We start from the raw sequence: 15,570 nt of genomic DNA, 5'->3' as shown, positions 1-15,570 counted from the left end.
GCAATAGATATTAGGTACAGACTGGTACCCGGAATCTACTGCGGCTGTCAGTTTGCTACGGCAGCCAGGGAGAGAGTAGGAGGCCACGGACGGGGAGTGAACATGGCCCCCCTCCTCTCTTTACGCCCCTGTGTGCAATGGTCTTAGAGAATTTAGGGCTTGATTCTGAGTTGGGAGTAAAGCAAAAAAGAGCAAGTAACTGTGCACTTTGGCAAAACCACGTTGCACTGCATGAAGGGGGAGATGTATCATGTGCAGAGAGATTTTGATTTGATTTTGATTTTTAGCTTCATGTTTAAAACTGAAATCTACATTTCTGTGTAAAACAAAAAGCTATCCAGCATTTGTGGGCCACATGCAAAATCATTGTGTCCAGGTGCTGCACAGTTACTTGTTTTTTTTGGCTTTACTCCCATATCAGGATCAGCCCCTAAGTATTATATATAAGACCATTTCCAAACAATCAGACCAACATTCAATAGTGAGAAATATTTTTACAAATGAAGAACATTGAAGAGAGTTGCCAAACTTCCCATGATTGGCCATCACGGCAATAGTGAAACCCAGTGTCAACCCCCAAATTGTGAAGACCCAAAAAGCTGCATACACAGATCTACATGTAACTTCCAATGCCAACACTGTAAATATTAACCATTTAACTGGCATGGTTCCATGGGATGTGACTGCAGCCAAATGTGCCTGAAGAGGGGACAATGCCACTGGGGAGGGTAATCTATTGCCACTGGAGGGTGTGTGGGCTGATATAATGATGCTAAAAGATGTATTGCCACTGAGGGGATGTGATACTTAAGTTGTAATAAATGGCCACTTGCTGTGTGTGGGGGTAGTGACACAATGGAGAACTATGGACATTGGTGAATAGGTGGTAATGCCACTGGGGTACCTATTGCCACTGGGGGAGTAATGTTACAATTAGGCCATAAGGGCACTGATGGAATGTAAGACATTTTTAAAAAGATGTTCTTGCCTTAATAAAAAATTACAAAAAAACAAGTTTTATAACATTTTTGTAAAATTAGTCATAAGTTGAGTAGTTAAAGTTCAAGAGAAAATTATGACTTTCATGAAGGAGTAACAGATAAGTTTCTGTTTAAAAAAAAATTACGGCTTAGGTTTTCAAAATTACATCTGTATGAAATACAACACTTTTGAAACTATTGGCCAAATTTAATAGGGTGGGAGTTTAGAAACTGTGAGAGTTTAGCAGTAAGCTCTCACATAATTGCATTGGTCGAGTTGTATTTTCAAAATGGGAAAACCTTTGGATAAGTGTTTAAATTAGTCTGAGTTTTTTGAGTCTACTTTCACATTTGCGAAACTCTCACCCTATTACATTGGCCCTATGTCTTCTGTACATCTGATACTGTTGAATTGTTTGATCTTTATGTATAATGCCATGTTTGATGAAAACCAAATGCACTATATCATAAGAGCCTCATAACAAACATCAAGCTCAGTGGTGGGGGGTGATTTGGAGTTGTTTGCAGCCACGTCACCTTGGAGAGTCGTAATCGTTGAGTCAACCATGAGCTTTACAGCAGAGTGTTTTTAGAGAAAAATGTGAGGCCACTGTTTAACAACTGAGATCTGGTTGATATTAGATCATACAAAAGGACAATTATCCTAAGGACATCAGCAAATCTACAAATTAATTGATAAAAACAATCACTTTTTGGAATGGCCAAGTCAAGGCCAGACCAGGCTAGTTATGAGCTGAAGCAGTGTATTATGGAGTGGGCAAAATGTAATCAAATATGAGAAAAGTATTAGTTCAAGTTATTGATGTTAAAAGAGGTTCAACAACTTAGTAAATCATGGAATATAGGGTATACTTAGTGCTTTCTAATATAGCTTCTTCACATTGGCATATTTTGGGTTTTTCTCTTTTTGCAAATAATGGCAAGGTGAAACCCATTATTGGTTATTTGTCGCATCTGCTTAGTTTTAGCAAATTTGAAGATTTGGTGAGGACCAGATGTTTTTGTATTTGCCATTTACTTATGATTATATCATCTTGTGTGTTGCAAGCAACACATGGGCAACATACTATACTGCCAACTGCTGCTCATTTGTGTCCAGGAGAAAGCTATCTTTGTTGCCATCCAACAGAGTCTATGTATCCTTCAGAGAACCTGGGGGTAAAAAAAAAACTTCCAAGGGCTGACAGTTTCTAAAGCCTCACAAAATTATTCTGATTTTTTTTGAGAGAGAGTTTTCATAGCTTATTATGTTATCAATTATTTCACTTTCTGTATACTGTGTAATAACATTGTTACTACAGCAGAGCTGTATTATTCTAAACAAAGGCATATATTACCAATTATTTTGGTTTTTACATACTGTATATCTTAAATGTTGCTGATGCTCTAAATAGTGTATTTTCTACTATTTCTATTATCAGGAGCTTGTTGATTTTTTATTTTATTTTAATCTTGATGTTTTATCTACTTAAGCACACAATTTATTACCATTAATCACATTTCTGATATCCAAACCACTCATTATGAGCAGCATCTTCCCATGTCACTTCTCTGTAACTTAAATGTCTTGAGTCACACAATTCCTGTTCTTTTTTTAATTTATTTAAAGGTAAATCTCATCCTATCTGATCTCTTCATCCTTGCCATGATTAATGTTATATTCTATATATCATAGTTTTCCTAAAGAAATCAAGTCTTGAACACAAACTTCTTAAAATACCTCTTTCCTACCTCATAAACCATGTAATTTGTTCCAAGGCCTGGTTTCACACCCAGCATGCTGCCTCCCATCCAGTAAAGTCTATAATGATAGAGACCCTCATTACATGTTCTTGTAGAATCTTCTGGTTTCTTTGGTACCTGCTGTGTCCATCACATGCAATTCATCATAATTACGATAGTATCACCAGTTTCTGCCTACTTGTGTCATTTCTCCTCAAGCCTCTTCATTCTTTCATAATCATTCTGCCTTGACCTTGAAAACCTCTTTAGACAACCTCATTTCTAATTAGGTGCAACATTTTAATCTAATGAATATCAATTGAGTGTGAAAAAACCCAATAAAACAAATATCTTGCACTTCAGGATGATGGACTCCAGATTTTGTTTAAAAAAATAAAAATGATCATCTAGTTAAATACATACAAGGACAATTCTTTGAACATTTGCAACATTCATTGTACATTTCAATACATATTATCCTTTTACTTAGAGTAATAATGCTGTACAATTCATGCTTCACTTGTTTTGCATGGTTTAGAGGTTACTATTCCTATTCCCACGCAATTAACCACTATCTACTCTTAGTCACATAAGAATCCCACGTCTCCTTACTGACTTCCACTATCCCTTGAATCATAGCCTATGTAAACTGTCACATGCAAATTTTTCAGAATTGTGTTGCCATCTGTTGCATCTCAACCCTAATCAACCAATGCATATTTTGATGGGCATGAAGGATCTGCTCAATCCATTTACTGATGTAAACTGCAGTTGCCAACAATTTGTATAAGTAGTTGAAGCATATCACAGATATACTTTGTGTCTTTTAGGATCAAAGAGACCGCACATATTCTACATTGAAAACAAAATTAACATCTGTTTCAATCAATAACCTTCGGCCTGGAACAGTGTATGTATTTCAAATTCGAGCATTCACTGCTGCTGGCTATGGAATGTACAGTCCCAGGCTAGATGTCACCACGCTGGAGGAGGCTACAGGTAACATCATCATTTTTTCTTATGTAGCAAATGACATTCCTAAAGTATTTACATTAGAAGGTTAAAGATGAAGGGAAATATATATTTTAGCCCTATACATTTGTAGATAAATATACATTTATATATTAAATAGTCATATAAATAACAGTAATGCATATTTCTCCTGTGGGATACTGTATGTGGACTTTTTATAGAATAATTAGTTGTTTTGGTGGATCTAAAACAAAAATGTAGTATTAAATGATTTAATTACATTTTTGCACATTTTGTGTATCTTTTGCAGCAACTGCTGTATCCAGTGAACAGAATCCTGTCATTATAATTGCGGTGGTTGCAGTGGCCGGCACTATAATTTTGGTGTTCATGGTCTTTGGTTTCATTATTGGAAGAAGGTATATATGTGTATTTGAGCAAACATTCCCCCAAAAACTTAAACATATTATTTTTCTGTGTCTATTCAGTGCTGTCTGTGCCATTAGGGACATTAATTGGTGGTGGTGTAAGTATATTTTGCCATTTGGAGGATAGTATCAAGAGAAACAATTAGAAAAAACATTGTATTACTACTGCTGACTGAAAGATTGTAGCAGCAGTTGGAAGAAGGTTACAGGGTTACAAATCTCAATACCTATGTTTATTAAAGTTTCTTTAGGGATACAAAACCTCAAAAATGAAACTTGGCCGTTATTGTGGTAATATTCTGATTGAATTGGTGTTTAGTTGAGAGTAGAGTGTCTCGATACATGAGAAGGGTGTCAGTTGCTGCATGGAACCCTAGCTTTATACTGTAGTTTATGGAGGACTATGTTTACAACCTTGCTCTGGCTAATGGCCAGTTAGAGATCCTAGGGCAAGTTAGCCAACCTTAACAAGTGTTTCAATATATGGAAATAATTTTCCAGATTTTCAATACAGAGTGTATTTTAAAATAGCTGCCAAATGAGCATTTTAGTTTGGGACCAGTGGTATAATCAGGTAAACTCAAACCACAGAATATGTGGTTTAAAATGCTGAATGAAGCCCTTCATCTGTATTTTAACCTTTGTCAGCTCCTTTGATTAAAAAAGGGCAGCATTGTAGGTAGTCATCTGCACTTTTGCCCATTCAAAAAATTCTAACTGTATAAGCTGTAAAATGTCCTGTTATTTAATATATTGCCAAAGGTGAGGGCAGAGGATCAGTTTCCACTTCAAGGCAAATTAGTTGTGTTTGTGCTGGATTTGGACCCAACTTCAAAAGAGGAGGAGTGGAAGAACTTTGGGCAAATTATCAATTTTCCTGGAATTGTTAGGTTAATTTGTGGTCTCTCTGCAGCTATTATGTGACCATACTACATATGCAGAACAGTGTAAATTTTGCCCGAACTCCTCTGTTTATTTGATTTCTTGTTTTATATCCGCTATTCCAGTTCAGTTTAAAATACTTCTATATAGAGAGTGACATAAGCTGCCAGGCTGTTTTCTCAAGCAAGAACTTTGAATAATTTTGTAACTGTTGTACTGTATAAAAATGTTGTTCAGTACTTTAGAGAATGTTTTCTTTAAAGAAATGTTCTGACCAAACCCAATTAAAAGATATACATCTTATATTGACTTCCAATCAGTGATTGATTTATTTATTTATTTTATTTTTTACTTTTGGCTTCATTTAAGATTAACACACACTTAAGGTTAGTAACACATTGGTGTTGTAAGCATTCACACACAATATATGACAGCACATACTGTAGCAGAGAGTAAAAATGCTGACATTCTGGAACACAAAAGCAGCTATACAAATATTATGGACTACCTTGTTTTATTTGACTATGGTGTAAATACATGGAAAGTACAATTATTATTTGGTCAATATAAATGGCAGAACACAGGGGATGCCACTATTGTGGTCAGACCAGTGGTCGAAGTGGGAGTATGGAAATATCAGGTGGCTTTACTTAGACTGGTCCAAATCCTGAGCCCCCTTGATATTTTCACCCCCCCACTTCCTCCCCTCACAGCACACCTACCTCCACAGCCACCTGCCAGTTCACCTCCCTACCCAGCTCACAGCACACAAAAATCAAATCAAAATCTCTCTGCACATGATACATCTCCCCCTTCATGCAGTGCAACGTGGTTTTGCCAAAGTGCACAGTTACTTCCCAGCTCACATCACAGCATACCTGCCAACTCCCCTCACAGCAAACCTCCCAGCTCACCTTCCCTAACAGCACACCTTCCAGCTCACCTCACTTCACAGCTCACCAACCTGCTCACCTCCCTTCCCAGCTCACAGCACACCTCACAGCATAACTGCCAGCTCACCTCCCTTCCCAGCTCACAGCACACCTCCAAGCTCACCACACAGCTCACAGCCCCTCCAAGCTCATCTCCCAGCATACACACTGCGCTGCGCTCCGCTGACTGGAACTGATCCCTTCCCCTCACTCCTCGGCAGCATATTGAATTTAGATCCAGCTGCGAGACAATGACAGCAAGTGGACTGGCAGCCAATTAGGATCAGAACGCCGAGTGCCGAAGTGAAGTGCCGGTATGACATACCGTTTCATACCAGCACACTTCGAGCACTGGGTCAGGCAATAATCACAATGATTGCAGTCAATATAAAAACAGTATTTTGATTTGGGGTGTTTGAAAACTATGTACTAAAATTGAGACTGATGCAGAGTTGAATGCTAATTGCTAATATTTCCCCCACATTGCTCTCACTGGAAAAAATGCATACATTCACAGGTATGCAAACTTGTGTGCAGATCTGCAGATCGAGCACTGGGTCAGGCAATAATCACAATGATTGCAGTCAATATAAAAACAGTATTTTGATTTGGGGTGTTTGAAAACTATGTACTAAAATTGAGACTGATGCAGAGTTGAATGCTAATCGCTAATATTTCCCCCACATTGCTCTCACTGGAAAAAATGCATACATTCACAGGTATGCAAACTTGTGTGCAGATCTGCAGCCGGACCAACCCTACACTTGTTTTCATTAGCCATCATCATTAGCAATGTGATTTTGAGCCAGCCCTATTCAGTACTTATGCAAAAAGATCCATCTAACAGGCATAATTACACATATGCGCAACTCTACTTAGCCTACAATTCTGTCAACATGCCCTCACTTAACTTAGAATATGTGGGAACCTCCATCAAACACAAGTTATGCACCTTCATTAGCAAGTAGAACTGCATTCTGTGTGCATATGACCCTTCATGACCCCTAGTTGCAGTGTTTGGTTCTAGAGCACGAGCAAAACAATAAGATGTGATTTGCAAATGGACTTGCCTTCAACTCTGCATCAGACCCATTTTCTCTTGAGTTCTTGTCAAAAGCACATTATCATTTTGCTTACTATAAGTGCTTTGTTTTTTAGATATTTTCATTCAGTCAGTTCTAATACAGCACATTTATGTATTTACTTCTTCGCTTTTGCTGACTGCTGAAAGTATTTTTTTTCCATATTCTACTGCTGTAAATCACATAGTAATAATTCATCTATTGTGTTTAGCGGGTTTTTTTTTTTTGTTACATGTATACATTTAATATATTCTGTATATATAAAGTCCTTCTTTTGTTTTCGTTTTTTTTATTTTATGCTTCATAGGCATTGCGGCTACAGTAAAGCTGACCAGGAAGGAGATGAAGAACTCTACTTTCATTGTAAGTGTTTGCTTCCTTTATTTTAGGGAAGCTTTCTATATTATCTTTATAAATGAATAGCAATTAACCTCTCTGTCTAGTTGTCTACAGGGCTCTGTAATTCACAGGTGAACCTGACTCCACTTGACACGTGTTTATTTTATAACAAGCAGTCATATTGTTCATCTCAATAATTATCACTTTCACACCATTTTCGAGACCTCCCATGAGATTCAGTAATTTAAAGTTATGTGGTCAAGTTCCTGTGATCTTTGCCCATGGCTATGTTTTCCACATTCTCATGTCAATCATAGTGGGATGAAATCATTACACGTCTTGAAAGTTGAGCGGTTTATTCAAACACTGTTTATAATTACAGGAAACAATTTAGGTACAAAACAATTGTAGAATCATGAATTATATGATTAACTGTACAACATACATAAACAGGTCCACAAAAAAAGCTCAGTGTGTAACTTTTACATTTATAATGTATTTTCCCATCTACATATGAGCAAAATTGTTTTCTCTTGGCCCAGTTCGTTATTTCAGTTTTAATGTGGATTGCTATATGACAATTGAGCAAAGTCCCAGAAAGATGAAGCAATTATAAATAAGAGCAATGACAATATATGCGAGCATCAGTCTTCTAGGACAAAATGAGGACATGGAAATTAGATGAAGAACACAATTCATTTATATTTATGACAGAAATTAAAAAGTGCTGATACAGTAGGCTACCATACCCATGTTCATTTTTTTAATGGTGGGTAAGAATCTTGGTTTAATCATTCCCTTGCTTGTTTTTGCATCCTTACAAAACTTACTTTTTAAGCTGTATACAACTTATTGAAATAACCGATATGAAGTACAGTATAATTTAATTCAATTTCATTTATAAAAATCATTGTAGAAATACTGGTCTGCCCTTGCATTAGAGAACATTGATCCTCTTCACACATATTTTTTTCTATTTTCTAAAATACTATTGATCATCTGCTTATTGTATTTTTTGTTATATTTTATTTTCAATTAATTTATTATTATGCTGTTGTTGCAGATTAACTGTTTATATGGTAGAACTGCAATACATTTTTTACAGTACATCCTTGCTTTTATATACAATAGATTCCCTTTAATACCCCATGCATTCACGATTACAAGAATTACAGCTTTAAGCAAAGTATTCTTGGAAAAGACTGCATTTTATTTTTGCTGAACCAGTTTGTCAGCATGCATTGAAAAGAAGGTTTGTGATTAATTTAATCTGACTGCATCAGCAGCAACAGAACACAGTAGTCACCAGCTATTTACAGTTGGTCGTGTTTTATTGTTCTTTTGTTTAAAGCAAATTTTCAGTAGTATGAAAGCCTTTTTATTGATTTTTTTGTCCTCATGGAAAAAAAATTAAACTTGGGTTAGTGAACTCCTTCCATACTGAACCTTATTTTTCCGTGCGCTTCAATCTTTCATTGAATCAAGCTCCTTAAAAAACAATAGCTGTGTTTACTAAAGCAATTGCAATTTACATTTTTATTTCCTCCTATGGTTTCCTACCAACAATGCCCTGAGATCCCAGCCAACACTATTTCATGTTGGTATGCCAGAGTAGCTCTCTCCTGTCAAAATGTTTTATGACAGCTTGAATAAAGAACCATCAGAGACCCGTTTGAGATGCACGAGGTTACTTGGAATCCAGGCCGCTTATCATAGAAAATGAGAGTGTAGCTCATTCTCCATCTGCCTGCCTGAAATCACAGTGTAGGAGGTTAACCTATTGTTTCCGATGCCCTCTCTTACCCATTCATGTATTTCAAACACACTTACAGATAAGAGTCTGGTGGTGATAACATTAAAATAAATAGCATAATAAGTGATTAAATTATGCAAATGAAAGGCTAAAAGATAAATCAACAAACTTGCTCAACATTGTCAAAATAATTCAGATTCATTTAAATGGGCTTCAGAAATACAAGTCTCTCTAGGAAACATTTATATATTCAATAATCATTAATCTTTTGATACCAAAAGATTCAATAATAAAATTAAACAAAGAAAAGCACTGATTTCTGGTACCTTTCCGTGGTATTAATCAGCATTGTCTTGGGAACATGACTTTAGAAAATGCATTCATTGCAGTAAGCGGTCACTGATAAAATATTCAACCTTCTAACACTCCTTTCATACTTACCCCATTATTCTATTTGAAAGATCATTTGAAGAAACAGTCCTGTTTAAAGTCAAAATTGCAAGGAAACAAAAGCAAGTTTACTCGGATATCACCCTCTTGACTTTAATCAGTTTTTGTATATACAACACACTTCCATTTGCATAAAGGGGAAATTGTTAATCTAGATTTGGTATCTTTTAAAATACACTTAAGACCAGTTTTACCAGCACTGTTGCAGAATGTAAGTTCATTGAGTTATGCAGCTGTCTAGCCGGGATCGGTATGAATGATCGCCGGACCTATGTCCGGCGGCTCAAATCCCGACGCCAGAAGACCGGCAGCAATGAAGATCCCGACAGGTGAGTAAGGCAAGTATAACTAACCCTCTCCCCCCCTAACCCTCCCTTAGGGGTGCCTAACCCTAACTTCCCCCCTAGAGCCTAACCCCACCCTGTAAGTTCCTAAACCTAACCCCCCGTCCCTGCAGCCTAAACCTAACCCTCCCAGGGGGGGGTGCCTAACCCTAACCTCCCCCCAGGGGGGCCTAAGCCCCCCCTTCCCCTAGCCCAAGGGTCTTCAACCTTTGGCCCTCCAGCTGCTGTGGAACTAGACATCCCAGCATTCCCTGCCACGTTTTCATATAACAGCATGCTAAAACTGTGGCAGGGCATCCTGGGATCTGTAGTTTCACAATAGCTGGAGGGCCAAAGGATGAAGACCCCTGCCCCTAGCCTAACCCTCCCAGGGGTGGTGCCTAACCTAACCCCCCGTGCATCTGATCGCGCCCGCTACTTGACTTACCTTTGTTCATTATCCCGGGCATCAGGCTCCCGGCGTAGGGATAATGATAGGCGTTGGAATTTCGATGCCTATCATTATTCCCCTGTCGGGATTGCACAGTCGGGAAGCCGGCGGTTGCCATTTCAACCGTCTGCTTCCTGACTGCATACCGTCTAGACTTCCACTTTCTGCAATTTAACAATGATCCTGCAGTACTGCTACTACATACCTCCCAAGTGTCCTGCTTCTGGTAGGACCGTCCTGCTATTCAGGCACTGTACCGCCATCCCACTCGCGGGTCGCAGTGATCCACGGTGGGGGGGAAGTTGGTTGAAATTAATGTCACCATAGCAGAGCAGAGGGTGAATAGATCTTCACCGTGTGGGAAGAGCCTGGGGATGCGGGGTCTTGATCTTCTCAATCACAAAGTTGGGAAGTATGCTATTACTGTACATAGGACTTGTGTTGAGTTGTCTGCGGTTGTGTTGTGCTCTATTCTCCCATTTTACTGGCTGTATTAGCAGCAAGTTAACGCTGTCATTTACAATATATGTCTTTCAAATATATTTGTGTTTATATCTGTGACTTTATAAGTTATTTACAGTACTTAATGAGCTTTGATGTAATCTATCTCTACTTAGTTAATGACCCTGTATCACCCTTCATATTATTTAATGATACATGCTCCTGAAATTTTAAATTGATTCACATGTTAAATATAGTGTAAATATTATATCCTGCTGGTGGCTGAATTTGTAAGTGATTTGCTTTCTAACCCACTAAGAAAATGTGGATGATGTAATAATATAATTTTTCAGCGGCACCCCAGTCATCCAGTTTGCTTTACACATATATAATTGTGCTTTATTAGCATTCTCAGTATTAATATACTTTGGTGTAATTATTGCTTAATATGTGTACACATACTGCTGATCATGCTGTGCTTGCACATTTTCCCTGACTTACATGTTTTTGGTTTCATGAAACAAAAATGCTTCCTTCCTAGCAACACCTTGTAAATGACAGTCCGAGCTCTTTGCACAATAAGTGCCTTCCTTCATCACTGTTCTGCTTTCTGACATCATTACAGTTAAATTTCCAGGCACCAAAACCTACATTGACCCTGAAACGTATGAAGATCCAAATAGAGCTGTCCATCAATTTGCCAAGGAGTTAGATGCATCTTGTATAAAAATCGAGCGTGTGATTGGGGCAGGTAAGACAGTGGTATCTTCTGTTTTCAACATTTCCATTTAGCCAAGATTGAATCTCAGACATGATATGACAGGCAAATAATTACAGCTCACATGTTGAACCTTTTGTTTGAAGCAGCACTTCTAAATGCAGAGTAGATTCACTCCAGAAAACTCTGAAAATGAATTATGCTGTTCTTTTGAAAAGGCCTTTTATGAATTTGACATTTCATCCTTTCAAGGCAAAATGTACCATATAATGGTATGTCCTGCTGAATGCTCTTGTTGCGCTAGATACAGCCCTCCATCTAAAATGTGTTCTGTATCTACAATAAGGAAATATGATGATCTTGTGTTTGTTGGAAGCTGACAGAGCTTTAAAGTAATTGTTTTCTTATGAACATGAATGTGACTTATTTTCATAAACATAAAAAAAATCCCATATAGTATAAAGTGCAGGCATGGCTTGGGGCCCATGTGCTGCTCCATGACCCTTATTCTGTTGTGCTCAGACTTTGCTTTGACTTGCTGTCTAGGGTGAGTGTTGGCCAGGTACTCCATTGCTGTTTGATTCTTTTATTTAACCATTAAATATTTAGTGGTCTCATTGATATTACTCAGATCAGTTATTAATTTGCATTTTATTTGTGCTTTGATGTAAAATAACTCCACATCTAGTCATTGGATCAGCATACAACAGTTTTATGTGTAGTGAACCTACAGGAAAACGTAACATGGAGTTTGCAGTTTAAATTATATGAAGAATTACTGAAAATAAAACACATGCTATGTACATTAGAATGAATGACACACACCATTGCCACACAATCTGCAGGTTTGACGCATCATTTTTTCACCCAGGAAACAATGTAATATATGTTATCATCATCATCGACATTTAGTTAGAGCACCAGCATAGTCTGTGACACTTTATAATTGGGAACAAACTCCATTATCAAGAATGTGTACCAAATAAAGAAGTTAATTTACAATCTATAAGTAAACAGCAGTTTAAAAAATGAGGTTAAATGTCACAATTTTGAGTGTTGGTCCAGCCAGAATGCAATGTGAAAAAGTGCTTTGATCTACATCAATATTGGTTTGGGTGCTAGTAAGTTATTTGAGTATAGAAAGTGAATACATTTAAATACTCTTTGAACTGTGCAAATGGTTGGCAATCATTTAGAATAGCCTAGGTTTTGAAGTTAGTTTAGGAATTTGAACATCTTGACTGAAGAGGTGTGTTTCCAGGATGAGTGGAGATTTGGAAATTTGTGGAAATTCCAGAGTAGGTGCAGCCTGAAACAAACAATGAGTGAGGATGAGAGCTGAAGGTCTTGGGCAGAAACGAGGGATTGAGTTGGGAGGTGTTTTCAGACAAGAGATGACATTTTCTTAATTTTTTTTATGCTACTTGAAATATTTTAGATTGGATTATGTAACACTGATCGGTAGAAACACAACCAAGGTAGGACTTATGCTGGGTACACACAGGACAATCATTCAGCAATAATGATATTGCTGACTGATCTCCCTGCACCTTCCCGGTGTGCTGGATGAATGATATAATTCATCCAGCACACCACCAACGATGAGCCAGCAACCCGCGATCAACAATCGCGGGTCCCTATGTAACCTGGACAGTGTCATCCAGGTTGGCCTGCATGCACAGCCGATGGATGAAATAGTTATCGTCCATACGTGCCCGCGCATCGCTGGTCGTTTGAGGGTTGGAAGGCACAACAAATGAATGATAACTATATGAACGATATTCTTCATATCGTTCATTAAAATCGTCCCGGGTGTACGCACCATTACTGTAAGGAATGCAAAATGAAGTCTGAGTTGAGTCGTCAACTATGCTAGATGCAGCAGAGTTATGGGATAATTAGCAATGTGTGGCCTTTAGTTTAGCAGTGATCAGATCACAGACCACCTTAGTCAGTGCAGTTTGTGAAATATTTGGAATGAAAGCCTGACTGCAGAGTATCCGTTTGGTTGTGTGCAGACAGGAAGCATGTGAAGAGTATTCCAGCCACTGAAAAAGCTCAAAGGAACACAGGAGGCAGTGTTTAGTGTTTATATAGGGCTACCTTATCGCGAAGCACTATACACAGAATATTTGTCATTCAAGGCAGTCACTGCCCAGTTGAACTTGCAGTTTCAATTCCCTTCCCTAACACAAGTACTCTCTCACACACACACACACACACACACACACACACACACACACACACACACACACACACACACACACACACACACACACACACACACACACATTAATTTGTGTCTGAATCCATGTAACCTACCAGTATGTGTTTGGAGTGTGGGAGAAAAGCAGGGCACCATGAGGAGACCCTCAAAAACATGTGGAGAACATAAAAGCTCCACACAGTTAGGCCGGGACCCCAGTGTTGAGTTTAACCAGATAAAAAGGGTAGAGGCTTTGCTTTCACTGGTAGCATCAAATGATGAGAAGATTCCAGAGAGTGTGGAAAAGAAGGTAAGCTGCTTGGTGCTTGTGTAGTGATTGAGATCAGAGGGGTAGGATGGTTATAAGGGATGGTTAAAGGTGGGCACACACCAGAAAGATATATCTGCAGATTGACTACCTGTAGATAATGGTTTTGTTCATAAACACTGAACAACCACCGTGGTCCCGCTGGCCGGGGGTCGTGTCACAACCCCCTCCCTGGCGGCCTCTGCAGCAAATGTGCAGGAGGTCAGTCCGTTTATCATAGCACGATGAGCAGATATATATCTGCCATCTGGTGAGCTGCACTGCCGATGGGATATGCTGTTCACAGACATATCGTCTGTACACACTGGCCGACGTGCACACAATATATCAGCCATTCAGTTGAACTGTCGATATGTCAGCCAGTGTGTACCCAGCATTAGTAGAGGTTTAAATGTATTAAAGAGGTATTTGGTTTTAGGTAACAGAGCAGATGAAATATATGCTTGATAATGTGCAGAACATTTTGGCAGGAGCAATAAATAGCTAAATACGTATATGTAAAGAAAGCCAAAAGAAGTGCAACACTACTCTACTTTGCAGGACAGTTTTGTAAGGCAGCACTTTCTTTCTGTGCCAAGGCAAAGTTATGGATGTTTAAAGTTAAATCGCTTTCCAGCATACACATTTAGACTATAAATATTAGCAGCAAGTAAGTTATATGAATAAATCTATTTCGATAAATCCTAGCGGTGAAAACTGCTAATCTCATTTGGTGATGTAATAAATAATTGAATACAAGATTAAAAAACAAAAGCACTTTGTGAGTAGTACAAATGTATTAAATATTGGTTCACTATCAACTGACAGGATGCAGTGTGTACCTATACTGGGATAGGATCTGTAAATTATACAGTGTGTATATAATTTACTGAAATCTGTGATAAAAGAATTTCACAACAAGAAGTCTTATGAGATTTTGTGACTGTACTGAAATGTCCTTTGTTTATTGTCTGTGAAAGCAAACCTGGGGCCTCATACAAGCAGCTTCATTGTGATGGCTCCGTGAGGTAAACCTCCAGTAACATGCATAGCATTCACAACAAGCACGGTCTTACTGAGCCATAGAAATCCAATGCTTTTTTATTGTATTCCTTAGTAAAAAGTTATGAGCAGTAAATTATGTTTACTGTTGCTTGATGGTACATGTTTATAGCTGCCTTGACAAAAGATTCAACAATTAGCTTAATACATTTTGATGTAGTTTAATTGAAACAATCATACAGTGTGTTTTAGAATAAAATATGTTTAAAGACTACAAATTTCTCTTTAATAAAACTGTCGATAACCTTTACATATAACTTGTTTTACGTATGTATTGTATCTACAGTCATTGATGAAAATTTAACATATTATTCTAAAATACATAAGGCTGGATGCATAGTTGCAGATATTGCGGTCAAACCTCCGAAAATGACGTATATGCACCAAGCTCCAGAATGTGATACACTCCGGGGCTTGGATGCTGTGGGGAACACCATCTTTAAATGGGGTTGCGAAATAGAAGCCTGTGGGCTTTTATTCACGACTCCCCCAGAGTGAGAT

At 38.1% G+C, this 15,570-nt stretch overlaps 1 protein-coding gene across 4 annotated transcripts in view; it reads left to right on the top strand.

Annotated features, from left to right (window-relative positions):
• Positions 1-15,570, top strand: part of EPHA7 (EPH receptor A7) — a 191,459-nt gene that overhangs the window by 135,225 nt on the left and 40,664 nt on the right. For 2 of the 4 annotated variants that reach the window (XM_088472092.1, XM_088472079.1), the window contains exons 7-10: positions 3,554-3,722; positions 4,006-4,114; positions 7,327-7,382; positions 11,414-11,527. In XM_088472092.1, coding sequence (XP_088328218.1) covers positions 3,554-3,722; positions 4,006-4,114; positions 7,327-7,382; positions 11,414-11,527 — 448 coding nt within the window. Of the gene's footprint in view, positions 1-3,553; positions 3,723-4,005; positions 4,115-7,326; positions 7,383-11,401; positions 11,528-15,570 lie in introns of all 4 variants that reach the window. The other 2 variants (XM_088472086.1, XM_088472073.1) reach the window with 1 other exon arrangement.

The sequence above is a fragment of the Taudactylus pleione genome, unplaced genomic scaffold (assembly GCF_031769625.1).
Source record: "Taudactylus pleione unplaced genomic scaffold, aTauple2 ptg000015l, whole genome shotgun sequence".
Lineage (NCBI taxonomy): Eukaryota > Metazoa > Chordata > Amphibia > Anura > Myobatrachidae > Taudactylus > Taudactylus pleione.
The sequence above is the reverse complement of the archived record's forward strand: the minus strand, read 5'-3'. Positions and strand labels throughout refer to the sequence as shown.